The sequence below is a fragment of the Myotis myotis genome, unplaced genomic scaffold, assembly GCF_014108235.1.
Source record: "Myotis myotis isolate mMyoMyo1 unplaced genomic scaffold, mMyoMyo1.p scaffold_m19_p_10, whole genome shotgun sequence".
Lineage (NCBI taxonomy): Eukaryota > Metazoa > Chordata > Mammalia > Chiroptera > Vespertilionidae > Myotis > Myotis myotis.
Genome location: NW_023416314.1, coordinates 36,588,455 through 36,615,986, shown reverse-complemented (window position 1 = coordinate 36,615,986; position 27,532 = coordinate 36,588,455). Strand labels below are relative to the sequence as shown.

Genomic DNA, 27,532 nt, shown 5'->3' with positions numbered 1-27,532 from the left:
ACCTACATAGACAACCTGATCCAACTTCACCTTTATAATATCTCATTTATCTAATTACTAGAGGCCCATTGCACGAATTAGTGCACCAGTGGGGTCCCTTGGCCTGGCCTGTGGGATTGGGCCGAAACTGGCTCTCCGACATCCCCCCAAGGGGTCCAGGATTGTGAGAAGGTGTATGCCAGGCCAAGGGACCCCACTAGTGCATGATCAGGACCGGGGAGGGACACAGGAGGTTGGCCAGCCAGGGAGGGACCGCGGGAGGGTTCCAGGGCGTGTCCAGTCTGTCTCACTCAGTCCCCATCGGCCAGACCCCAGCAGTAAGCTAACTTACCAGTCGGATCATCTGCCCCCTGGTGGTCAGTGCACGTCACAGCAACTGGTCAATCAGTCAACTGTCTGCCCCCTGGTGGTCAGTGCATGTCATAGCGAGCAGTTGAGCAGCCTTAGCGTATCAGCATATTACACTTTGATTGGCTGAATGGCCGACCGGATGACCAGACACTTAGCATATTAGGCTTTTACTATATAGGAGGATAGGATTTCAAAGGTATGAGAGACTATATTTATCCACTGGATTGATTCTAATGTTTTAGCTTAAGACATTGCGATCTACAGAGAAATAATTAACCCAAATCAGGCAGCCAATTTATGGGAGAACCAAGACTATAACCTAGATATCCAGACCCCCACTTCCCTATTCAGTACCTAAGATCATCCTTTTAGTTCCAAATGATGTCTGAAGGTTATGCTTCCATCTGCTGCTATAAGCAGAAATCTTTTTTTTAAGAGTTTTATTGCGATATAATTCATATAACATATAATTCACCTATATAGTGTACAATTCAGTGGCTTTTTGTATATTCACAGAGCCTGGTGAACATCCCCACAATCAATTTCAGAACATTTTCATCACCCCCAAAAGAAAACCCACTTAGCCAAAATTCCCCAATTCTATCTGCCTCCCCCACAGCCCTTGACAACAATTCGTCTACTTTTTGTCTATGGATTTGCCCATTCTGAACATTTCATATAAAAAGAATTATATAATATGTAGTCTTTTGTGGCTGCTTTCTTTCACTAACATTGTTCTCAAGGTTCACCCATGTTGTAGCATGGGTCAGAACTTCATTTCTCTTTGTTACCAAATAATATTTCTTTGTATGGATACACTACTTTTTATTTATCCATTCATTCATCAGTTAATGGATATTTGCATTGTTTCTACTTTTGGCTATTATGAATAATGCTAGTGCAAACATTCATGTACTAGTTTTTGTGTGGGCATGTTTTCATTTCTGTGTTATGTGGCAACTAACTCTACTAGTATGTTTAACATTTTGAGAAAGTGACATACTTTTCCACTGTTCACTATACTATTTTACATTCCGACCAGCAGTGTATGAGGGTTTCAATTTCTCCAGGTCCTTGCCAACACTTGTTATTATCTCTCTTTATTATTGTCATCCTAGAGGGTGTGAAGTAGTCTCTCACTGTGGTTCTGATTGGCATTTCCCAAGTGGTTAATGATTATGAGCATCTTTTCATGGGCTTACTGTATATCTTCTTTGAGAGATGTCTATTCAGATACTTTGCCCATTTTATAATCAAGTTGTCTTTTTACTGTTCAGTTGTAATAGCTCCTGATATATTTCTTATACAAATCCCTTATCAGATATATAATTTGGAAAATTTTTCTCCCAGTCTGTGGGTTATCTTTTTACTTTCTTGATGGTATCATTTGAAGCACAAGGTTTTAATTGATGATGCCTAGTGAGCAGAAATTTTATTATCTTCCTAGTTTGTCAGCAAGAAAAATTCCAAACTTTTAATTTTATTTTTTATATATATTTTTATTGATTTCAGAGAGGAAGGGAGAGGGAGAGAGAGAGATAGAAACATCAATGATGAGAGAGAATCACTGATTAGCTGCCTCCTGCACACCCTTACTGGGGATCAAGCCCACAACCTGGGCATGTGCCTTTGACTGGAATCGAACCCGGGACCCTTCAGTCTGCAGGATGATGCTCTATCCACTGAGCCAAACCAGCTAGGGCCCGCACTTTTAATTTTAAAAGTCCTCTTCCTTTCCTCAGCAATTACTTGCCCTCTTCACTACATGTGGAAAGTTGGGTTAAAGGCCTTCCTATTCATAGAGATCTTATAACAATTATGGTTGATAAAAGCACAATCTTAAAAATAAGCACACATCTAAATAGAGGGACAAAGTGGCTCTATATGTGGGAGGAGGTGCCGGAGCAGGGTAACACCACGAATGTACATCATAGCCCTGTGCCTAGGAAGTTGGTAGCTACTATGTAATGAATTAGCCAGAAAATGCAAGTTACGCAACTTACCCACCTTTCTTCTATCCAGACCTGAAAAGGGCTCACAGTGAAGGTGGAAGCAGAAAGGGTAAACACATAAAGATGCAAGCCCAATGTACTCAATAAAGAGCCTCATTAGTTCTCATTTCAGTTATTCACCAAGCACTTTCTATTTGTAAGACCACTGCTTATTAGACATCTCTATGTCAAGACATTTCAAATGCAAAGTGTCTACAATTATCCTTTCACCTCAAATGCAAGGTGTTTAAAGTCATCTTCCCTGCTCTCCAATAGCCAGCCCTCTTGACTTGTTTCTCTTCCTGTTTTTCCCTATTTGGTAAATGATGCAATCATATACCATCTCCCCCGATCTGTAGTTATGCAGTTATATTTTTCTGCAACACAAAACATTTTCTGCAATTCATCAATGTGGTTGTTATATCTGGCTGCTTCAGAATCCCAGTTCTGATTTTGTCATATAACCTACTAGCCATGCATCCCACCTTCAGCAAACCAGTAAAGAGAAGGGGAACTAATATTTGAGTGCCTTCTGTGCAGAAGGTCCTGTATTAGGAACTTTGAATGGAATCTTCACACAACAACCCTGTGAGATATTATCCCAATTATAGAGAGAGGGCAATACCATTCTTTCCTAGAGATAGAAAACTAAAAGTCAAAGGAGTTAACTGACCTACCTAAGGGTAGAGAGCTGTAAGTGATGAATCCAGGATTTGAACCAGGTCCACCTAAATCGGAATCTCATGATAACTAATTACAGACAGAAAGCCAATTTCTTCAGCATGCCACAAGAACAAAGCCCTGTAGGCATGACTGAGAATTTTACTTCATAGCAACAGACCCTTAAATAAATATTTGGGGCTGAGGGTGTCAAACAAAAGTCATCTACCCATGTGGACACCCAAACCTCTACTTCACTATTGTCCATAGGATTTCAGTGACTTTATCAAATACACTGTTAAAATCCTGGTTATTCTTCTAGAAGCTTTGTCAACAGAAAGGAAATGAGCCCAGCTGGTATGACTTTTTCAGAGTGAACTCATGCTGAGTCCTGCTTCCTTTTCCAAGCTTCCTTTCCTCAGCTACTACTTGCCCTTCTTACTGATATTTAATCCCCAAATCTAAGTGTGAGCTCAAGATATATGAATAAAAAAGAGGCAATCAAGAATCTGAAGAAAAGACATTCCAAATAAAACTAGTCTGGAAACAAAGCACTCCCAAATGAACACATGTCAATATTGCTTACATTCTGAGAGTTCATAAACAGTCTAAGTAAATAAACATGTACAGATTGTCCAAAGTCTGGCAAGAGCGTAATTATTTTCTTAGAATTTTGCTCAGAATAATTAATACTAGTAAGAGTTTAATAGGTCTATTTTCCATTTGACTCCAGCCACTTTAGGCAAAAAAGACAAGAGAAATATTTAATAGGGTGGAAGGAGGTATTAAAGGAAAATGAAGTCAAGGAAAGAACAAATCTCTTATCCAGGTTACCAAAAAAAAAAAAAATTAAGTATATAAATTATGAGAAAGAAGTGAAATACTGTACTTTTATCTCCAGGTAGGATGGATCTGTAAAACCGGTCCTTCTTTTTCTTCTCCTCGGGATTTGGGGGCAGAGGTTTGGAGCCGTGGTTTAGGGTTCCGGCGTCTTTGCTACCAGCTCCAATCATAGTGCTGGTGTTTCTCATTGGAGGGGCTGGGGGTTTATCTTGAATGTCCAGGCCGTTATTTGACATTGTCACCACCACCAGCAGCTACTGGAATCAGAAAAAAAGAACATAGCATTTTTATTATTTCTGAACAAAAAGAAATGTGTGTTGAAAAGTTTGAAAGAATCCAAATTATACAATCCTTCCTCCAGGGCCCTGTTCAAGCCCTTCTCTGCATACCACGACTACCACTATCATATTCAGTCAACAGTACTCAAAGATACAATGCCTACTCTGTGCCAAGCACTGCTGAAAATTCACAAGGTTCTTGCTTTTTCTCTGCATTCCCCTATCTGAGGCATTGGAGAACACAGAAAACCATGATGATGTAGTTTAAAAGATAGAAATTTAGCCCAGCTGAACTAAGTATGAATCCCAGTGCCACTTATTAGCTTTAGAAAAATTCTTTAATCATTGTGTGCCATTTATTCATTCACATGAAGATTAAATAAAACTGCTAGTAGCATTCCACACAGTGAATTTTCTGCCTATCTCTAATTTTGTAACATTCCCTCTCTGGAATGGACTGTATCACTCTATCAAGGGTCTGTAGAGCTGCAGGCTTTGTAAATAGTTTTATTGAAACATAGCAACACCCATTCATTTACAAAGGTCTATGGCTTCTTTCACATTCCAATGGCAGGACTGAGTGGTTGCAACAGAGACTGTATGCCCACAAACCTAAAATATTTACAATCTAGTTCTTTACAGGAAAAGTTTGCAGACACCTGGCCTACATCACCTCTGCACTATCACCTTCCTCTAAAATTTGACCTTATTCTAAATATACAATGGTCAATGAAGTAACCATCCTATCCTATATGATGCTGGATTTATTGGCAATCTCCAATGCTTCTGGAAAATATAAAGAATAAAAAAAGGGGGGAAAGAGGTAAAATCTCCTATTACATGGTAGCAATAGTTTTAATGAAGATAGATGTTATTACTTCAAATAAGTGTCAATGGATAGATATGTTTCCAGAATTAATAAAGTTTCTCATTATTCTTCCATGCTACAGAGGATAGTATATCTTTAACCATGACTACTTAGAATGTAAGCTCCTTGGAGTCAAACACAACAGTGTTTTAAAGACTAAAGTTTCTAATAAAAAAAAAAATCAGCATAATAATTACCCAGAGCTTTTTAGAAAATAGAGATGCATGGTTTAACTCTCATAAATCTTGATTTTGTATGGCTGGGCTAAGGCCAAATTCTGTAATTTAAAAAACTAGTGATCTTAATACCAGCCAGATTTGAATACCACTGCCTTACATATCAATTGCTTAAATGGTATAAACAAAATCTATAGGAGTCTTTTTAACATTTTCTAATAAATGCAAAACTAAATGATCCCTGCATTCATCCCTCCCTCATCCTCCCTCCCCACCACCCCCAATCTTTTCTCCATGTGCCCTTTGGAACTGTTCTCACCTTTAAGCAGTTAGATGTCTCCTCCAGACCCAGGGCAATGGTATATTTCTAGGTTATTACATTTATTTTTACTAGATTATAATTGTTTTCACCAGAAGCAAGTGTTCCCCAAAGGTTGTGCTCTATTTTGTCACTTTTACAATCCAAAAGTACCTAGTAGAGTATCTGACTTATAGTAGATTCAATAAATTTTTTAATTAATCAAAAGTTTACACAGGGCCCTGACTGGTTTGGCTCAGTGGATAGAGCGTCGGCCTGCGGACTCAAGGGTCCTAGGTATGATTCTGGTCAAGGGCATGTACCTTGGTTGCGGGCACATCCCCAGTAGGGGGCGTGCAGGAGGCAGCTGATCGATGTTTCTTTCTCATCGATGTTTCTAACTCTCTATCCCTCTCCCCTCCTCTCTGTAAAAAATCAATAAAATATATTTTTTTAAAAAAAGTTTACACAGGGATACATGCCTTGCCATTAAGGAACTTAATACAGATGAAGTTTTAAGGTTCTTCCCAATCTGACATCGACCTACCTTATACACTAAGCCACCACATCTGGACCCAACTTACATTCAAACTATACCTCAGAAATAAATCTCTGTTCTCCTGAATTTGCCAAATAGACTCTTACCCCCTCCTGACTCCCCAATGCTTCTGGTCAATGATGTCTCCTACTCATCTTTCCAGGTCAAATTCGAACTTCATCTTTTTGTATAATTCATCCTGACCTTCCTCTGGCACACCAACTGCTCCTTACTTCTTTTTCTGAACACAATAAACCAAGTAAGCGAAGACAGTCTGGTCTGAGTAACTCTCTGGGTGCCGTGCTTTTTACCCATTTCTTCCAGGTGCACTTTGCAGCTCTGCTCTTGCTTTTCCCCACCAGCCCCAACTCAGGTCCCTCAGCTCCGCCACAGAGAGCTTCTGCCGGCTCAGTCCTCAAGGATACTTTCCCGCTGCGAACTGCCAGTTCCAAAATTATACTCCCTGCGGCCACCTGATACTCTAAGCAGGCCCTTCCTTGCCTCTTCAGCCAACAACTTCATTGACTGTAACTCCCTTTTATGACCACAGCCCAGGACTGTGCCAAAAAAGGCTTCATCAGCCTTTCTGATACATACAGCTTTTCTTCATTTCTCAGTTCTTTCCTGTGCCTGGGGAATTCTTGGTGGTAAAAGAGCCCAAGTTACTTAAAACATAAAATCTGCTTTTGAAATACAATGTTTGAATTCACTGCACCATATTCCAGCCTAGGTCTCCTGCCTATGGTTGAAAACCTCCAGTGATAAAAAAAATCTACAGTCTCAAAAGTCAGCCTATTCTATCTTTGGTCACCTCACTTAGAGAATTCTCACTTATATTAAGTTCTGTCTACCTCACACTGCATGGCAATTGCTTGTTTACACATTTGCCTCCCCTTTCATTCCTCTCCCCTGCCAGACTATGAACACCCCCAAAACAAAATCCAGTCTTGTTTACTTCTCAATCCCCAACCCCAGGCCTGGCAAAGAATAGGTAATCAATAAAGACTTGTTGAACAAATGAACAAATAAAAGAAGAAGTGAACAAATAAACAAGTAAATAAACAAACAAAAACTACTTCCATCTGTTAGTCCTAAATCCCATCTCTTAGGGCTCTTCAGAAAAGATTATTGCCTCTTCCCCAGACAGAACTTTAGATACCTGAAGTCATCTTCCACCCAGCTGGCATGGCTCTGTGGTTGAGCGTCAACCTATGAGCCATGAGGTCACGGTTCAATTCCCGGTCAGGGCACATGCCCAGGTTGTGGGTTCAGTCCCTACTGTGAAGGCATGCAGGAGGCAGCCGATCAACGATTTTTCTTTCGTCATTGATGTTTCTATCTCTCTCTCCCTCTCCCTTCCTCTCTGAAATCAATAAAAATATTTTTTAAAATAAATAAATAAAGGTGGGGATTAGAATCCATGTCTTCAGACTCTCTGCCAAAGGATTTTCCAACTATATTTGAGGTAATTCTAGCCTCTTTGTCCCTTTTCTGACCTGAATTCTACTTCTGATTTATGTTTAGGTTGGTCACATCTAGCCAATAGCAAATATAGAAATATATAAACATGTTTGGGCTGGACTTGATTGATATTTCCCAAATTTCTTCCAGGAGCTAATAAGCACCAGAGAAGATATACAAATCCCTGGCCCTCAAATCAGCCACATGAAAGTTATATACACCTTTTGCTGTAGTTGCAGGTTCCTCATTCAAGTACAATTCAAATCAATAACTTTTTACTAAGTACTTACATGTAAGGTGCTATGCCAGAAACCAGAGATTTGGAGACAAATAAATGAAAAAGATATGATCCCAACTATAGAGGTTCTCACAGTCTAGAAAGCAGGATAGACAGGACCTAGAAAACCACAATGCCAGGCCATTTAAAAGAGTGCCATAGAACAGTACAAGCGATAAAATGTCAGAAGACACAGAAAGGAATACCTATATTGAACTAAGGTAATCAATGAGGCTTCATAAGAAGAGATGGTATTAAGAGTAGGGTAATAAATAGGTCAGACTAGTGGTCTTTGACTCTCGACTATTAGAATCCCTATGAGCTTCTTAAAGCACCAGCAGAAATACTTAAGGGGAAGTATACTAATATCTGCAATTTACTTTGAAATGCATTTTTAAAAATAAAATTGATTAATGGATGAACATACCGATGTGATATACTATACATGTCAATATTAATATATAATGGATGTGATAAAACAAGTATATGAAAATGTTTATGGCAGAAGAATCTAGATGGTGGTTTTACAGCTATTCACTATAAAATCCTTTGAACTTTGCTGTATGTTTGAAAATTTTCCTATTAAGAAGTTGTGGCTTAAGCTCTGATGCAATTGGTCTGGAACAGCACTGGTCTAGTACCTGAACCAAAGAAAACAGACAATAAATAAATTATTTTGATGGAGAGCAATGAAGGCAAATGCATCCTAGACCACGGGAATAATATAAGTGTGAGAGTACAGTGTGGAAGAATGCAATGTGAAGGTGAAAAAGTAGGGTGCAGGAATCACAGAGGGTCTTTTACAGCATTTTTTAGTCACAAAATGGTCCCTTCTTAGCAAATCTAGATCTGTGCAATGAATGTCTCATGTTAAAAATAAAAGATGACACTGTTCACTTTTTTAAAGGCTGTAAAGAGATGACAATGAAAAAAGAGGTGTTGCCTGAAGGAGGGACCAGCTGCTACCCGTCTGCAGTGAATTCTCAGTGAATTCTCTGTGATGCCGAAAGCTCACATAATGAGACTTGGGAAGTCTGGGAGACTCTTTACACTGCCCAAGAAACTTGCCTAAAATTCTAAAACAGTTTCCCCAGAGAACCTTCTGGGCAAACTATCTTCACAAATAGGATTTCTGCCATCATTTGGGGCTGATATTTGCATAACCATTAACATTAGATCACATGTGGGAATTTACAGAAAACTTGGAAATCTATTCAATTGGTATCGATTTTCTCAGTCGTTCATGCAAATATTTATGTATTACCTACTGTTTGCCAGGCTGTGCTAGGTGCTGGAGATAAAATAGTGAGCAAATCAGAAGAAACAAAATCTCAGAGATGTTCCCGGTCACCCAGGGTCACATAGCTAGCGGGCAGCAGAGGCAGGAACCTGAAATGAAGACTATAACCAAGACTTCCTTTTCTTCCACCACATCATCACACCTTACTGTTCACGCTAGAGGCAAAGGGACGGACTAGATAACCCCTAATAACCCCTCAGACCGTTATTTTAAATGAAGGAGAGAAAGGAAGAAGAAATAAAATCTATTCCAAATATATATTAATCACATTTCTCAGTTCCAACAACTCAGAGCAGCTGAAACTGGCATGACCTATACTCCCCACAAGACTGGGGGAGTACTGCATGCCCTTGACACCTAGTTATGAGAATCTGATCTTTAATTAAATTGTGCCAGGAGGTTTTCTTTGGCAGAGGCCTAGAATGCTGCAGTCTTGAATTTGCTGAGGGATGTCCTTCTGACATGTCAAAGACACTCCCGCTATGCAGCCTCCAGCCACTTTAGCAAGAAGAAAACAACTGCTGAGGTAGCAGGGAGGAAAGCTGGAGGCTGCTTCTGGACGGTAAGGAAAGCTACTTTAATTTCTAACCCTCAGTTTCCTCTTAGCAAAATTCAAATAAGGCTACCTACTTATACAGTTATGAGAATTAAAAAGCATACATAAAAGCGTCTAGCATGCTACCTGGCACAAAATAAATATCCAATAAATATGTGTTCACATCCCCCACTCATCTCTCCAGTTTTTCTCCGCTATTTCCTAAACGAATTGTCCCAGCTCAATATGCATTCACGCCCCTGCCTTTGCCCACACTGCTCTCCCTGCTGAAAATGTCCCAACTCGTCTGCCAAACAAAGTCCGACTCAATCTTCAAGACCCAGTTTGACTCACTTCCTCTATGAAAAACCTTCACAGAACACCCCCTCTACATCTTCCTTCCCCCAATTTAATAGCATTTTATACTTACTTCTAAGCAGCAGTTTCCATATTTCATCACATTACCTTCACCAGACTATGAACAAATCAAGGGATAAAACTGAATCTAATTAACCTCTGTATTCCAGAGTCAGGCCCAGCACAGACCTGGTAATAGTACAGGTTCACTAAAAAGCAACCTGTTTTAGTGGGAAGAGAAAAGGAAACACGAGGAACTGGAAGAATCTTGAAAAATCAGTCAGTTCCAAATATTTATGTTATAGTTAGGAACCTGAAACCAAAGGGGTATGCAATTTATCTAAGATCACTCAATGAAATAGGGAGAAAGCCATGACTCGCCTCCGATAACTCTGATTCCCTTACAAGTATTTTCTACACTGATTATTATTTGAGACAGAATGAACAAAGAACTGTACCTGGGAGGCTTCTTGCAATTGGTGAGGTCTGAGAGGCAAGCAAAGTGAAATGGAAAAGGCAGAGAGATTTGGTGTCAGACTTAATTAAGGTCACTAAGGTTGGCCTGGTACCTTCATCCTCTCCTCCCCCAACCAATCACACCTGCACATCTTCCTCATTCCTACCACCCCTGAAAAATAGTCCCTAGAGTTACTTCCAGAAAGCAGTACCAACGGTCTTATAATCCTCTCCCTACCTTCCTGACCTGCAGCATCAGTTGAGCTACTCCCAAGAGTAAGCTTCAAACCTCTAGACCTCTTAACGAATGGCCTGAACTGAGAAAATCATCACTAAAACAGCCCATACGATCTGAGAAGGAATCAATAGGCAATCTGGTTCAACCTTCCAAGAAACACTGGAATCTATTCTGCTGTCTCCTAAATAGGTGATCTTCCAGGTAATCGCTGCCTGAACATATCCTGTGGTTTCCCACAATGCCACATGCTGCCTCAAAGGAACATTTTCTCTTGGAAGTATTAAGAACCACAGCATGAAAATGGACTGCCCTCTTGGCCTCTAAAAGATATCCAGACTAAGCCAATCAAGCTTCCAGTGCCCATTGACTTCAGTCACTCTCAATCACCCAAACTCTCATTCCCAACCTTTTCTGCCCTCTTGTCTGACCAAATTCCTCACCCCTTTCCGACTCCTTGCCTCCTTGCCTTAAAGGAAACCTGGCTATCATCTGAAGAAGAATCCCCTCTAGCAGCCCTCTCTACTGGAAGCTGTGTTCTCTCTCATACCCAACCAATCAATGTTGTCCTTAATTTTCAGTGCTATTTCATAAAACTATTTCTTTCTCTTCCTCTTGTAGAAACCTCTGTTCGTTTTAGTAGCCTCCACTGGCTGCTATCACACTTACTTGCTGCCTCACACTCACTTCCTGGCCACCCCACTCAAAGGCTTTAGTTCCTAGATCAGCCTTCCTCTGCACCACAGCAGTTACCATTCTAGGTGACTTTGACAGCAACATTAATGATCTTCCAACACTCTGGCCAAGTTGCTGACCTCCAGTCCAGGTTAGCCGGTACTACCATGATCACATCCTGAACCTTATCACCAAAATGTGCATCTACTCCAATATTTGGAATGAGTCATATCTACTCCAAACACAACCTCTTATTCATACAGCTCACTTACTCAAGAACTTCCACCACAATTCCTAGACTTCATTTTAAGCTCCAATGCACTACCCATTAGTCCCCCCTGCCTTTGCTTCTCTTTTTCCCTAATCATAGTCTGTCAAAATCACTCAAAAATCAAAAACCATCGATCCTCAACCCTGGTAGATCAGTTGGTTAGACCATGGTTCCAATACACCAAGCTTCTGGGTTCAATCCCCAGACAGGGCACATACAAGAATCAATCAATGAATGCATAACTAAGTGAAACAACAAATCAATGTTCTCTCTCTCTCTCCAATCAATAAATAATTATTTTTTAAAAGCCACAACATTAATCTTCTAAAACTCAACAGCAACAACAACAAAAAACAAAAGAGCCTGATTCAAAAATGGGCAATGGATGGACACAGGCAATAGGGTAGTGAAAACCTGGGGTGGTGGATAGGGGCTGGGAGGAGGGGGGAGAGGGGGAAAATGGGAGATATCTGTAATACTATCAACAATAAAAAATATATTTAAAAATGAAAAGAAAAAAATGGGCAATGGGTTTGAACAGACATTTTTCCAAAGAAGATATACAAATGGCCAATAAGCAAATAAAAAGATGTTTAACATGACTAATCATTAGAAAAATGCAAGTCAAAACTACAATGAGATACCACCTCGCCACCATTAGGATGGCTACTATTAAAAAAACACAAGTGTTGGTGAGGATGTGGAGAAAATGGGACCCTTGTGCACTGTTGGTAGGAATGTAAGATGATAAAGCAACTGTGGAAAACAGAAATAGCACTTCCTTAACAAATTAAAAATAGAATTACAGGCCCTAGCTGGTTTGGCTCAGTGGATAGAGCGTCGGCCTGCAGACCAAAGGGTCCTGGGTTCAAATCCAGTCAGCATGTATCTCGGTTGCAGGCTCCTCCCCAGCTTGGGTCCTGGTCAGTGCTCATGCAGGAGGCAACCAATCGATGTGCTTCTCTCACATAGATATTTCTCTGTCTTTCTCTCTCTCTTCCACTCTCTCTAAAAATCAGTGGAAAAATATCCTCAGGTGAGGATTTAAAAAATAATAATAATCTATATATAAAAGGGTAATATATAAAGTGTCCCCCTCGGGAGTTCAACCGGGAGACGGGGAGTTTGATCGCTTGCTATGACATGCGCTGACCACCAGGGGGCGGCACAGAATGAAGGAAGGTCCCAGCTGGCAGCCGGAAGGCCTTGATTGGCCCTGATCACCAGCCAGGCCTAGGGACCTTACCCATGCACGAATTTCATGCACCAGTCCTCAAGTTTAAAAATAAAAATATAATGACTGTATGATCCAGCAATTCCACTTCTAAGTATATACCCAAAAGAATTGAAAGCAGGGTTTCAAAAATATGTTTGTATACCCATATTCATAGCACCATTATTCACAATAGCTAAAGTGTTGATGCAATACATTGACAGATGAATGAATAAGCAAAGTGTGGTATATACATACAATGCAATATTATTCAGAAAAGAAAGGAAATTCTGCAATATGCAATGACATGAATAAACTTTGAAGACATTATGCAAGTGAAATAAGCCCATCACAAATAGACAAATACTGTATGATTCCACTTATATGAAGCACCTGGAGTAGTCAAAATCATGGAGACAGAAAATATGATGGTGGGTGAGAGGGGCTGGAGGAGGGGTGAATGGGTTTAATAGGTATAGAGTTCCAGTTTTACAAGATGAAGACTAATGGGAATAGATGGTGATAATAGTTGCACAATAATATAAATGTATTTAATAGCACTGTACTGTATACTTAAAAATACGTAAGATGATAAATTTTATGTTATACATATTTTACCACAATAAGAAAAGGAAAAAAGTAAGGGCAAGTAGAAATTACTATATAATAAATACACTACAATGTGCCAAAAGTTCACAATGGTATAGACCGTCATATTACAGTAGGAGCCTGTTCATGAGGTAGGGACCAGTGAACTAAAACTTAAATGTTAACTATGGGCAATGCATAACTGAATCTAAGTAAAATCTGTCAGATACTTTAAACAAATCTGATCAATCCATCTAAATAACTCTGATTTTTTATTTAAATCACCCCCTTGCCTTTTCTGTTTCCAACTTCAATTGGAAACTGAACTACTCTATCTCCCAACTGTCTCTATACTGGAGCAGTTGAATGCCCTTGAGAACATACCTGGTTTCACTTGAAAATTATGGTACCTCCCTAGCTGTGATTATCTTACCTCAAATGGGCATTCAACTGGATTCTCTACTCACCTTTAGTTGATAAGATTATCTTCCATGAGAAAACAGAAATCTTTGCAAGAGAATTCCATCTTCCCACCCCCAAATTACATGCCTCCCTGAACCTGCACCATCCAGTTACAGTAAAGAAGGTGTCCCATCAAAAGCCATTCTCTCACCCAGCCAGTGTTGCTCAGTGGTTGAGCATCAATCTATGAAAACCAGGTTCCCGGTCAGGCATATGCCCGGGTTGCAGGCTCAATCCCCAGTATGGGGCATGCAAGAGGCAGCTGATCAATGATTCTCTCTCATCATTGATGCTTCTATCTCTCTTTACATCTCCCTTTCTCTCTAAAATCAAATATATATATTTGTACTCTTTACTTGTACTCTCTCTCTCTCTCACCTGGAATGATATTCTCTTTCAGCTCCATTAATATTTTCTCTCTCTCTCTTTCTCTCTCTCTCTCTCTCTCTCTCTCTCATTCTACTTACATGAGGTACTTAAGAGTGGTCAAAATCAGAGAGACAAAATATAATGGTGATTGACAAAGACTGAATATATCTCTCTTAGATATATTCAGCCATTCAACATATATTTATTGAGCATCTACAATGTACCAGTACTAATCTAGGTGAATAAGACAAAGTTCCTGTGTTCATGGAGTGTATGAACTAGTTAGGAGAGGTAAACAAAGAAATAAGCAAATAAATATACATTTCAAGTCCATAATGAAAACTGATGAGTAGTATATGTGAAAGGAGAGAGGGGAGACAGGGATGGAGGTGGTACATAAAAAAAGGTGATCAGAACAGGCTTCTCTAAGGAAGACACACTTAAGATCTGAATGAAATAAGACAGCAAATCATAGTAATCATACCTGGATGCATTTTAAGCTGAGGGAACAGTAAGTACAATTGTCCTAGAAAAGAATATTTGGGCGTGGAGAATGGCAAAAAGGCCAACAAGACAAGAGTTGAGTGAACAAGGAGAATGTGGAAGGGAAGTGAGATTGGAGATGACAGCCAGAGGTTAGATTATGCAGGACCTTACAGAACACAGTAAGTTTGGATTTTGCAGCAAGTGTGAGAAAACAGTGAAGAGTTTTGAGCAGTGATCTCAGGGGAGGAAAAGTAGTGAGGTCATTAAGAAGTAATTACAATAATCCAAGTGAGAACTAATGGTGGCTTGAATGAATGGTAGTAAGTAGAAAGAAGTATTGCCAAGGTTGATATATTTTGAAGGTAGAGCCAAATTATTTATTTCGAGAGTGAATGTACAGTGTGAGAAAAAAAGAAAAAGAAAAAAATCAAGCTTTATCTCCAAATTTTTGGTCTGATATAAGAACACTGGGTAAACATCCTATGTGTCTCCTATTCAGACACACACACACACTCCTTTCCCTTAACACCAACATCCTCCTCCAAATACCATTTAGTTTTTTGTCCCCATTTATAGCAAAACTTCTCAAAAGAAGTGTCTACTTACTAGTACACTACCCAACTCCCTCCCCTTCTGTTTGCCAACTAACATCCTATTATTTCACCAAAAGTAGTCTTGTCAAGATTACCAATTATATCCATGTTGCCAAATCAACTGGCCAGTGTGGCTCAGTTGGTTGAGCGTCCTCCCATGCACCAAAAGGTCACGCCAGTTCAATTCCCAGTCAGGGAATTGAATGCCCATGTTTCGAATGCCCAGTGTGGGTGTGCAGGAGGCAGCCAATCGATGTTTTTCTTTCACATGGATGTTTCTCTCTCTCTCTCCCTTCCTCTCACTCTAAAAAAAATCAATAAAAATATATTTTAAAAAATAAATAAAAAACCAAATCAACTATTCTATTCTCACCTTATTGAATTTCTCAGCAACATTCAACATAACTGATCTCCCTTCTCTTTCAAATGCTCTATTTCTTGGCTTCTGGGAATGCACATTCACCTGTCTTTCCTTCTATCTTTCTGTCTACTCCTATCTTCCTTCACTAGCTATCCTCCATATGTCCAAGACTAGGAACCTCCATTCTTCATACACTACACTCTCCAACAAATGATCTCATCCATTCTCATGGCTTTACATATCATCTATACGTTGATATCTCTAGCCAAGTGTCTGTCTATAGCCCAAAATCTGTCTTTCAGACTAAATACAATCTGTTAGACAACCCCACCTGTACTTCTCATAAGTATCTTAAACATGACATGAATAAATGGAACTCTTTTTTTAAACATATTTTTATTGACCTCAGAGAGGAAGGGAGAGGGAGAGAGAGATAGAAACCAAATGGAACGCTTGCTTTTCACAGCATCTATCATGAATTTTAATTCTATTTGCTTACTTACTATACATCTTCCTCAATAAACAGTAAGCTTCCCAAAGGAGCAACTAAGTCTGCTGTGTTTACCAATGTACTCCTAGCAACTAAATAGGGCTTAGCAAGAGTACACACCAAGTAGACACCAAGATTTACTAGACACTGTGGCTGCTCTCAAAATATTCACATACTAATGGGAGAAGCCGATGCATAAGCCACAATGATAGGACAGCATGGTAAGGGCCAGTCTGCGTGATGAGAGGAAGCACATGAGTGCTGCATGAATCCAAAAGAGGGGCCCTTAGTAGCCCACAGCGAGGGGAGACTTTCTTAAGAAGGTGACTTCAGAGTTTATTTTTGCAAGATAAGAATAAGTATAGCTATCAAGTCCCTACTGTATGTATTTTTCTTTTTTACAGAATTATTTTGAAATGTTATTATAGCTCCTCAAGGTAAGTATAAATATCTTCTATTTTACATATGAAGCTCAGAAAGATTAAAAACCAGATAGCTAGTAAGTGGTAGAACCAGAATTTGAATTGAGGTCAGTCTGCTTTTAAATTCCTCCTCCTTTCTTTCTTTCTTTCTTTCTTTCTTTCTTTCTTTCTTTCTTTCTTTTTTTTCCTATATCACAAGGCATCACTTAAAACAATATATTTTTATACTTGCCACCTACTATTTGCTTGACCTTAAACAAATCACTATACCTCTTTCAGCATGGGGCTCAATTACCAGTCTCCAAATCACTCTCTAGCCCCCTCCTTTTCCTTTATGATCAAGGGTTGGGGTTCAGCTGTAGTCAGCGAGCAACCCTGAGCACTTCTTTCAGGCTGCAGCACCTGAGCATTTTTCATGGCTGAACATGCATTCGGGAACAACTACAGTAACATTTGTACAGAGTGCTTTACAAGTTCCAGGGCAGTTTCACATATGCATTATTTCACTTGATCTTCACCAGTCCTATGAGCTGCTAAATCCCTATATTACAGATGCCAATGGAAGTAAAATGCCTCGCCTAGCTTCATCTGGTCTCTGAACTGTACTGCCCGCCAGAAGTTGAACTGAAGAAAACTGGGGAGGGAGGTGGGGCCTGCCTGGAAGGAGAGGAAGAGAGCCAGTGACTCATAGAGGGAACTCAGCACCAAGTCACCCAATGGCCTAGAGCCAGGAGAAGTGAACAGGGACCAAGTCTCTTTCCCTTCCAAGGTAATGAGTGTTTGTTTGGCCATGGCACAGTGACCTACCATATAGAACTGTTCTTTTTCCTTCTCAGCAGAACCTAGAGTCTAACCCCACAGGTAGGCAGAAATGAGAATATAAGGAAACTCTATGTACACTATATGTACGCACAGGGCCAGAAGATCACATGGTGTAAGAGACTAGGGGTCACCTTTAAAGAAGACTTGAGTTTAGGACCCAGCTCTGTCGCTGACTTGATGATAACCCCTGTGTTATCACGGCCATTTGTACTTCTCTTATACCGCATACATTTATGGCATGAGGTTACAGATATCCGTACTCCTTCACCTGTACTGGGAGGCAGCAACTGAGTCCAGTTTCCATTTGTGTATCCCCAGCACCTGACACCATAACTAACCCAGAATAGATGGTTCAGAGAATGTCTCATGATGGATGGATGCCATATTCAAAGCTTTTTGTATGTATACACATTCCACATTCTAGTCTAGACAGTAAGTGCCAGGAAAGCTGCAATCCTGCCTTATCTCCGCTTCCCCTCTCACTCTCTTACTGTGAGAACACTGCCCAAGAAGAGTTTGCTGAGTAGAAACAACCCAGTTCGAAAAGCCAGCCTTCAGAGGGAAAGAGGATTAACCTGTATGTTCCTCTTTCACACCACTATCCACAAATAACCCCCATCTTGTCCAGGCCACCCTCTTCTTCAAAAGACCACTGTTCTCCCCCAGAACTCCTGCTTCTCTGCCTCCACCTCACCCCTGTACCCCCTCATCTTCCCTGGGCTCACAAAAGTTAACCTCTTTTCCTCCAGGTCAGTAACACCTCAGAGATGCCAAAGAGTCTTGTTCCTCTCCCAGTCAACTTCATCAGAATGTGAGCTTCTGCCCAGTCCTACCGGACCCTCTTGCTCTCCTCCCAGGCTAGCGTTCAACCTCCCACCTCCCAACTTACGTTCTCCCTACTGCCTGCTGCTGCCCAGTCCCCTCCAGGAAGGAGGTGGGAACAAATCCAGGAAGAAAGACTGCCTATTGGTAGGCCCAACACAAGGCACTGAGGCAGTAAGGAGAGAGGCTGACGCTTGGGGAAGAAAGGATTTGTAAGTGAAAGCCAAAAGCCAGGGAGGTAGGTGGGAGTTAGAGAGTGTTCGGACCACACAAACACCAGAGCAAAGGTCCCTACAACCAATAACCCAATAATAATGAGAAAGTTTATCAATACTTCTAAAAGGAAGAGAAGAACGCCTAACCAAGCAGGAGAAGGACCCAAGAGAGGGAAGGAAAAAGGGAAGGGACAAGAAAGGGGAAGCATGAGGGAGCAGGAAGAAGAGCGAAACTGAGGCTGGGAGAAAAGGTGGGTCAGGGGCAGGATAGAAAAATCACCAGGAGCAGGAAAGAAAAAGTAGAAAGAGGAACACAAGGAAGCAGAGTCATAAAAAAAAACTGAAGAGAGAAGGAGGGCCTAAATAATCAAGTAGGTTAATACCAGGCCTGACATGTATTTCTTGGTCCCAGATAATCAAGAAGGAAAGAGTATAGTGATTAAGACATTACCCAGACCCCAAGTCTGTCATTAATTTGGCAGAATAACAAGGGGGTTCCAGAGAAGACAGCCTAGTTTAAAACAGCTTTATACCTAAGTATCAAAAAACTGGTCAGTTTTGAGAAAAACCATTAACATACCTTGGCCCCTCTTCTTCCTAATCCCACCTCCCTGCACACAACACACCCACACGCAACACCAAAACAGTCGGCATTCTCAACCTCTGCCTTGCCCAGAAAGCCACTGGGTCCTGAGCAGACCAGCAAGATGCTATCCACAAGCTGGCTAGAAGACAGGACACAGGTCTGCTGCCAGAGTTCACCTGTCTCCTCCAGGGTGAAGGGGGCTTTTCTGCCGCCCACGGGAAGGACTTCATACCAGCTCACTTTTCCAGAAGGCAATCTGACAGCCCGGAAAAGCCAGAGTTGCAAACAGAATGTCAAGCCCTTCGCTGAAGAGATAAGGAAACTGAGGCCCACAGTGGCTACTGGCACAGGGCCAGCCCCCCAAGTTTCCTATCTCCCAGTTTACTGGACCTCTTAACAGGTCACTTATAATATAATGCCCCTCCCCAGCACCCAAGAGGGAAAAAAAACCCACCATCCCAGCTGGCAGGTAGCTAAGCCAAGGCAGAGAAAAAGTATCGCCCTAGCCACCAAGCACCCAAGGAGCGAGGTTCCTGAGGCAGAGCAGTTCCCCAAAACCCAGCTTCCCCTTCACGCCCTTCCCTGCCAGAGCTCTGATCCCAGTGCTGGCCTAGCCCAGCATCGGCTCCTCGGAGGGTTCCACCTTCAGCCCTTCTCTCATTTGGGATCTCTTAAGGGAAGCGACCCTAAATCTACCAAACCTTGCATCACCACTGCTCCGAAGCCTGCAGAGACTAACCCCTCCCCAGCATCGCCCTGCTGGGCCGGCAATACCTGGTGGGGAGAGCTGGCCCCGGCATCTCTGGCCACTGTTTTTGTCGCAGAGCCGCACCTCTCTCCCGCCGGGCCTGGCCACGCCAAGCCCGAGCTCCACCCGGGCCTCTGGTCGGCGGGAGCGGGGCTCCCTGCAGCTCGGCGCCCCAGCTCCCGGGCGCAGCACGCTCCCGCCCTCGCAGCGCGCAGTGAAGGCGCTGCTTTGGGGCTGGCGAAGCAGAAGGGGCGGGGGAAGAAGGGAGGCCAGGAGGCGGGAGGAAGCCGCGCTTCTCCTTTCTGAGAAGCACTGAGGGCGGGAGGGGAGACTACTACCTTCCCTCCCTCTCAGCTGAGTCTCCAGCAGGAGGTTATTTTTTCTCTTAGACTAGGCTTCCCACGGGCCAGTTACGGGTCCAGGAAGAGAACCTCTGTGCCTTCGTTTCGGCAGCCGGGCCTGGACTCCAGGACAACTGGAGTCAAACCTCGGCTCCATCAGATTAGGCTTCAGGAAAAGAGGTGCACCCACCTTCCCACCCCCCACCCCCACAAAGGTGACAGGGTCTAATTCTAATGCCCTGGGGAAAAGGATGGGCGGCGCTTATACCCAGTCACAGCAAAGAAAGCTCTGCAGCAATCACCCTGGATTAAGTGTTACTGTGTACCAGGCGCTTTATAAAAGGTTACGTCTGTCTCACTACAGTCTTAGGAAGTAGGCACTCTACCAATCTACAACGGGGGAATACTGAGGTCCAGAAGAATGTGGTTTCATTCAAGTGTTCTTAAACACCTATCATAAATCAGGCATTGGAATGGGCCCTGAGCTAAACAACACATAACAGGACAAGTGCCAACCAACCCTGGCCCAGCACCCCCTAAATGCCAGTAAGTATCATTGAAACTGTAAAAAAAAAATCCCACACATTTCCAAATACCCCCTCGGAGGTAACATTACCTCACCAACTCCCCTTCTACATCTTGCTCTTTAGAGAGATGGCGGGAGTCAGATCATGTAGGGAGGTTCCAGGTCATAACTAGGAGTTCGGATGTTGTCCTAAATTTTAGCAATGGGAAGGCTCTGGAAGGTTTTAAGCAGAAGGACAAGGTCTAATTTACATTTTTACAAGATCACTAAATGATGAAAAATAGAGGAGAGCCCTGATCGGTTTGGCTCAGTGAATAGAGCATCGGCCTGGGGACTGAAGGGTCCCGGGTTCGATTCCAGTCAAGGGCATGTACCTTGGTTGCCCGCACATCCCCAGTAGGAGGTGTGCAGGAGGCAGCTAATCTATGTTTCTCTCTCATCGATGTTTCTGACTCTCTATCCCTCTCCCTTCCTCTCTGTAAAAAAAAAAAAACAACAACAACAAAAACAAATCAATAAAATGTATTTAAAAAAGAAAAATAGAGGAGAGAGTGATAGAATCTAGTTATTAGATTCAGGACTCCAGGTGAGAGAAGATGGTAATGACTTAGACCTTTGGTCGGCAAACTGCGGCTCTCGAGCCACATGCGGCTCTTTGGCCCCTTGAATGTGGCTCTTCCTAAGCCTTAGGAGTACCCTAATTAAGTTAATAACAATGTACCTACCTATATAGTTTAAGTTTAAAAAATTTGGCTCTCAAAAGAAATTTCAGTCGTTATACTGTTGATATTTGGCTCTGTTGACTAATGAGTTTGCTGACCACTGACTTAGACTAATACACTGGAAGATAAGAAGAAACAAGTCAATTCTAAGGACACAGCTTTGAAGCAGCAGAACTTGCTGAATAACAGAATATGACGAGTGAGAGAGGGCAGTGACTTCCCCAAGACTACCCAGCTGGTAAATGGCCAAAGTGCCCCAACTCTAGTCTGACTCCTACACCTATGCTTTATTTTCTCTCTGCCATCGTAGTCAATTTTATATCAATTGCTTATCCCTCTTCCTACTGCCTGGCAAACAGCAGGTAACCAACATTATGCCTGATCAATTATTTAAGTGCAGTAGAGAGAATTTTATGGTATTTATCCATTTCTCCTGACAGATACCTACACCTCCCCTCCATTCAATGTGCCCAAATTAATCTAATTGCAGAAGGGAACAGAGGAAGAACTCCATGAGGACAGAAAGAGCTCTTCTGTTAAATATCTTTCACCTTTCCCAGGCCGAGTACTTTGCCATTCCAACTACCGGAAGTCCCAGAAACAGTGCTCTGCCTTGGACATAGTGATCCATAATCATAGCACCTGATCTTACCCAATTGCCCACCACATGCAGCAAGCATCCTCCGACAGAGGGTTTTCTAGGCCCTGCTGGAACATGTGCAGGAAAAAAGAGCTCACTTGCAAGTTGCACTGTAAGGCAGTGCTTCCTCATATGCAGCCAGGTGCCTCTGTAAACTTCCAATGCTGCCTCCGGGAGGGAGGACTCGGAAAGCATCCTTCAGGAAATGGCACATGAAAGGCTTTCAGGTAGGTGTGTATGGTGAGCTATCAAGCCCCTATACTTGTTCTCTTCTCCAGGAAAAATACCCTGAGTTCTTTTCATCACTTGTTTATTCAACAACTGAGCATCTCATACAAGCCACTCCTTCAGAGTTTATGGTCTTGTTATAGTGGTTTTCAGCTCTCCCTGGTAATCAAAATTACCTGGGAAGGTTTAAAAATTTGTACTGAAGTCCTATCAGAGATTTTGACTCAACTGGTCTGGGGTGTGGCCTAGGCAATATGTCTTTATAGAGAAAACTATAGATACATAGATATATATCAGAGGACTAATACTACTCAACTTAAAGACTTACTATAAAGCTACAGTGATCAAGACAGTGTGGTATAAGTGAAAGAATAGATAAATAGATCAGCGGAACAGAAGAGAGAGCCTGAAACAGACCTACACAAATATTGTCAACTGATCTTTGACGAAGGAAATTCAATGGAGAAAGAATAGTCTTTTCAATAAATGGTGCAAGAATATATCTCCACACGCAAAAATAATTAATCTAGACACAAACTTTACATTTCTCACAAAAAAATAACTCAAAATGTATCATAGATCTAAATGTTAAATGCAAAACTATAAAATGTCTAGACTCTAGAAGATAAATAGGAGAAAATCAGATGACCTTGGGTTTGGTGATGACTTTTTAGGTACAACACCAAAATCACGATCCATAAAAGAAAATGTTGATAAGTTTCAATTAATTAAAATGTAAAAGTTCTGTTCTGCAAAGACACTATTAAGAGAAATACAAGTCACAGACTTGAGAAAATATTGGCAAAGTATATACCTGATGAAAAACTTGTATTCAAAATACACAAAGAACTCTTAAAACTCAACAAGAAGAAACCAAACAACTCGATCAAAAAAATGGACAAAAGATCTGAATGGACACTTCCCCAAAGAAGATATAGAGATGGGAAGCATATGGAAGAGATATAGAGATTAAGCATATGGAAAGATAATAAACATCATATGTCACTAGGGACATGCAAATTAGAACAACAATGAGGTACCACTAAATACCTATTAGAATGGCTAAAATCCTAAACAATGAAAACATCAAATTCAGCTGAGGATGTGAAGCAACTACAATTCTCATTCACTGCTGATGAGAATGCAAAATCTTATAGCCATTTTGGGAGACAGCTTGGTAGTTTCTTACAAAGTTAAATGTAGGCTTACCATACAATTCAGCAATTGCATTCCTAGGTAACTTACCCAAATGAGTTGAAAATTTATGTCCACACAAAATATGTTCACAAATATGTATTGCATCCTTATTCACAATAGCCAAAATTCAGAAATAACCTTATTTACAACAGCCAAAATTCAGAAGCAACCAATATATCCTCCAACAGATGAATGGATAACAAACATACAATGGCATAACAACAATAAAAAAAATGAATTATCAAGCCATGAGAAAACCCTAAATATATACTGCTAAGTTAAAAAAGCTAGTCTGAAAAGGCTGATTCCAACTATACGATATTCTGGGAAAGCAAAATTATAGAAAGTGCAAAAAGATCAGTGGCTGCCAGGGGCTCAAAAGGGAATTGAGGATAGGGATGAAGAGATAGAACACGGGGCATTTTTAAGGCAATGAAACTATTCTGTATGATACTATAATGATGAATATATGATATGCACTTGTCAAGAGCCATAGAACTGTAAAACACAAAGAGTGAACCCGAATATAAACTGTGGACTTTAGTTAATAATAATGTATCAATATCGGTTCATCAATTGTACCACACAAATGCAGGAAGTTGCTAATAGAGGAGTGCTGATCGAGAGGAGAGGGAGTATACAGCAGCTCTTTGTCCTTTCAGGTCAATAGTTCTGTAAGCCTGAACCTGCTATAAAAATAAAGTCTATTAAAATAAACATGTTAAGTATCAAGCAAAAACAGATATACAAAATAAACCTCATTTTCTTTTTTATTAGATTCATCAAAAACAATACTCTTTGTCAAACTGCTGTAAAATTTTCTAAACACTCTAAATTTCTTGCTTCCCTCATGGCAGACTGGAACAGTTCAGACTCTACTTTGAGTATGGGGCTCTAGGACACCTCCCACTGAACATAGTCCTATGACCCTCTTACTGCCAGGTACCAAAGGGGGGACATGATACTCACTGTGCTTCTTACTGCCTGGTACCCTACGGGAGATTTCTTGGTCCCAGATAATCAAGAAGAAAGATTATAGTGATTAAGATGACCTTCTTACAAGGGAGAAAGTATTAGCTAAAGAAATGAAAAAGCAGAATCAAGTGAGGTAGAAGGGACTTGATCGATAAAACTGTATTTTCAAAGAAAGAAATTAAATCCTAGAAATACCAAATGACTTGCCCAAGTTTACACAAGTTAGCAGTTAACTTGTTTTAAGTGCAATAACTCCTTGCGCTGATGTAGTCCTTTGGTTTACAAAGTAAATAATTTACAAGTTAATCTTCCATGAACCTTGATCAGCAATGTTTTTGTCTGTGTGGTCATCTTAGGCCTGACCAGTTCCTTTCAAGTCACTCACCTGGATTCTGCAGGTATTTGCATTTGTAACCCCTGGAAACACTATATAAAGGCTAATGATCAGTAATAATGAGCAAATTTTGTTTAGATAAATTTAACTCATGACTACCATGATCATACTGCCTATAAGATTTGAAAACTGTTAATTTTTTTGCAACCACAAGTAATTTTAAGAACAATACACTTAAAGATTGAGAATTATAATCTTCTGCTATCGCCAGTTAAATGTAAAAGAAGTCAGTCAATAATGATAATATTGATTATAAAATAGTCATCTAATATACCATTCTTTCTTGCAACCAGATAGCAGGGCCAGTTGCCTATTAAGGACTCTCAATGGGCCATAAATAAACCCAAAAATATTTGGGCAACTAATTTTCGACAAAGGAGCCAAAAACATAGAATAGGAAAAGGAAAGCCTCTTCAATAAATGATGCTGGGAAAACTGGAAAGCCATATGCAAAAGAATGAAACTAGACTGCTATCTGACCCAATACACAAAAATTAACTCAAAATGACCTGAATATAAGACCTGAAACAATAAAACACATAGAAAAAAATATAGGCACTAAACTTAATGGACTTTGGTCTCCGAGGACTATTTGTATGCATAGCACTTATCATCAATTGACATATTTGCTTATTGGTTAACTCCTTCCAATAGAACATACACTTCACAAGGGCAAAGACTTTGTCTTTATTCCAGACCTCAAAACGCACTCCTTGCACACAGTATGTGGCTGCTAAGTAATGGCTGAATGAATTAATGGAGCCGGAAACACCAGTCAGAAGCAACTACAGAGAACCTTGGAGGCCAGAAAAAAATATGGATGCAGTGGATGCAATCTTAGAATTCGCTTAATGAAGAAGCTGCTCATACAAATCACCTTGTGTCCTCCAAGAGAGAGGGGGAAAGGAGCAGAGTGGAAGGGAGAGTGAGAAATGAATGGATGTGAAATTCTATACTGTACCAATACAAGAATCCTATATAATAAAAGGGTAATATGCAAATGAACCAAATGACAGAACGACCGGTCACTATGACACACACTGACCACGAGGGGGCTAACGCTTAATGCAGGAGCTGCTCCCAGCCCACAGGCCCCTTTCACCTGATTGGGGCCTGCCAACCAACCTCTTGGTCCCTTCTCTTCCCCCATCCCCCACCCCGGCCAGCAGGCTCTGATTGCCCGATGACGAATGGGGAACCGGGAATGGGGGCAGTGGGTGGCGGGGCCGGCAGCCAGGGAAGATGGCCCTGGTCTCAGGCCAGGCCTAGGGACCGTACCTGTGCACAAATTTCATGCATCGGACCTCTAGTACTATAATAATCAGAGGTGTCTAATAATGAAATGGACAAACTTGAAGGTACTAATATCCCCAACCAGCCTCTCTACAGGAAGGATACAATAAGAAACTACTCTCCCATAATTTTCTTCTTTCTCTGCTTGTCCTTTTGGACTCAGCTCAAATGTTATAACCTCTTCAAAGGCTTTCTAGAATCACCCCTTCTTATGGCCCTCAGAGCACTCTATCTACACTTACTCCAACTTGGTAAAAGTATTTGTTAATACATGGTTAGGTACTGAGCTGTGCGCCCCTCCCCAGAAAAATTCATAAGCTAAAGCCCTAGCCCTTCTTTGTGACTGTTTTGAAAATAAGGTTTTTAAGGCGTGATTAAGGTTAAATGACCTCATAAGGGAGGAGCGCCGATCCAATGGAGGTGCTGTCGTTATAAAACAGGAAGAGTCACCAGAATCGATCTCTCAAGCCAGGAATAATAGTGTCACTATTATTACAGCTCTCATGAGAAACTGAATCCTGCCAAAACCTCAATGTTGAGGCACGCAAAATGCTGCGCTGTAAAACAATGACAACTATTCATTTATCTCTTACTTATAGCTTTTATTCCCATATATAAATTGTTTTTTAAAAATATTCCAGCCCTGGCCAGCTGGTTAGAGTGTCAGTATACCAAGGCACATATAAGAAGCAACCAATGAATGCATAAATAAGTGGAACAACAAATCTCTCTCTCTCTCTCTCTCTCTCTCTCTCTCTCTCTCTCTCTCTCTCTCTCTTCCCCCCCTCACTCTCCCCCCTTTCTCTTTCTTTTTCAAACCAATTTTTAAAAACACAGATTCTTAAAATATTCCATGCTAACATATTATCACTAACCCTAACAAATTAAAAATGCTTTTACCTAAAAACAACCCTATGTCTTATCAGTTACAACATCCCAGCATTAAATTCGAAGGAATTTATCTCCTATCTGCTGAGTGCTTTAAGTCCCAGATACTGCCCTGCGCAGGGACAGCCTTATCGCCACTAGTGTTATCTCCTTCAACTTGCTATCTCTGATACAGTCCTGCCCAAAGGCCTGAGTAGGTCCTCCTCGTTTACAGCACCTCCTGAAATCTCCCGTCACTTTATTTTCCACAGGTGTCATATCTCCAGCCAGACTCTAAGTCCCTTTGGTTAGGGAATGTTGCATTCATTTCTGTCCCCTCAATACCTAAGCAAAGCCTAGGACATAGAAGGTTCCCAACAATTAAATCTACTGAATCCAGACAAATCTAAAAATAAAAACACCACATATGTGTTGGCATCTAATTCGCCCACACAATCTTTCTGTCTTGCTCTGAATCCTTTTATACCCCAGGATATAAGCTTGTTCCCAAGGCTGCCTTAGCTCTCTCTCCTCAATATTTTAAATGCCGCAGCAGAACAAGCGGCTTTATTAAGAAGTTGATTCTAAGTTCTCTAAAAAAC

General features: G+C 41.1%; 1 protein-coding gene across 4 annotated transcripts in view; it reads right to left on the bottom strand.

Moving 5' to 3' along the window:
- PAK1 (p21 (RAC1) activated kinase 1) overlaps positions 1-27,532 on the bottom strand; it is a 123,130-nt gene that overhangs the window by 52,405 nt on the left and 43,193 nt on the right. For 2 of the 4 annotated variants that reach the window (XM_036324886.1, XM_036324885.1), the window contains one exon: positions 3,892-4,102. In XM_036324886.1, the coding sequence (XP_036180779.1) occupies positions 3,892-4,081 (190 nt within the window). In that variant the 5' untranslated portion in view covers positions 4,082-4,102. Of the gene's footprint in view, positions 1-3,891; positions 4,103-19,773; positions 19,970-27,532 lie in introns of those variants that run through there. The other 2 variants (XM_036324887.1, XM_036324884.1) reach the window with 2 other exon arrangements.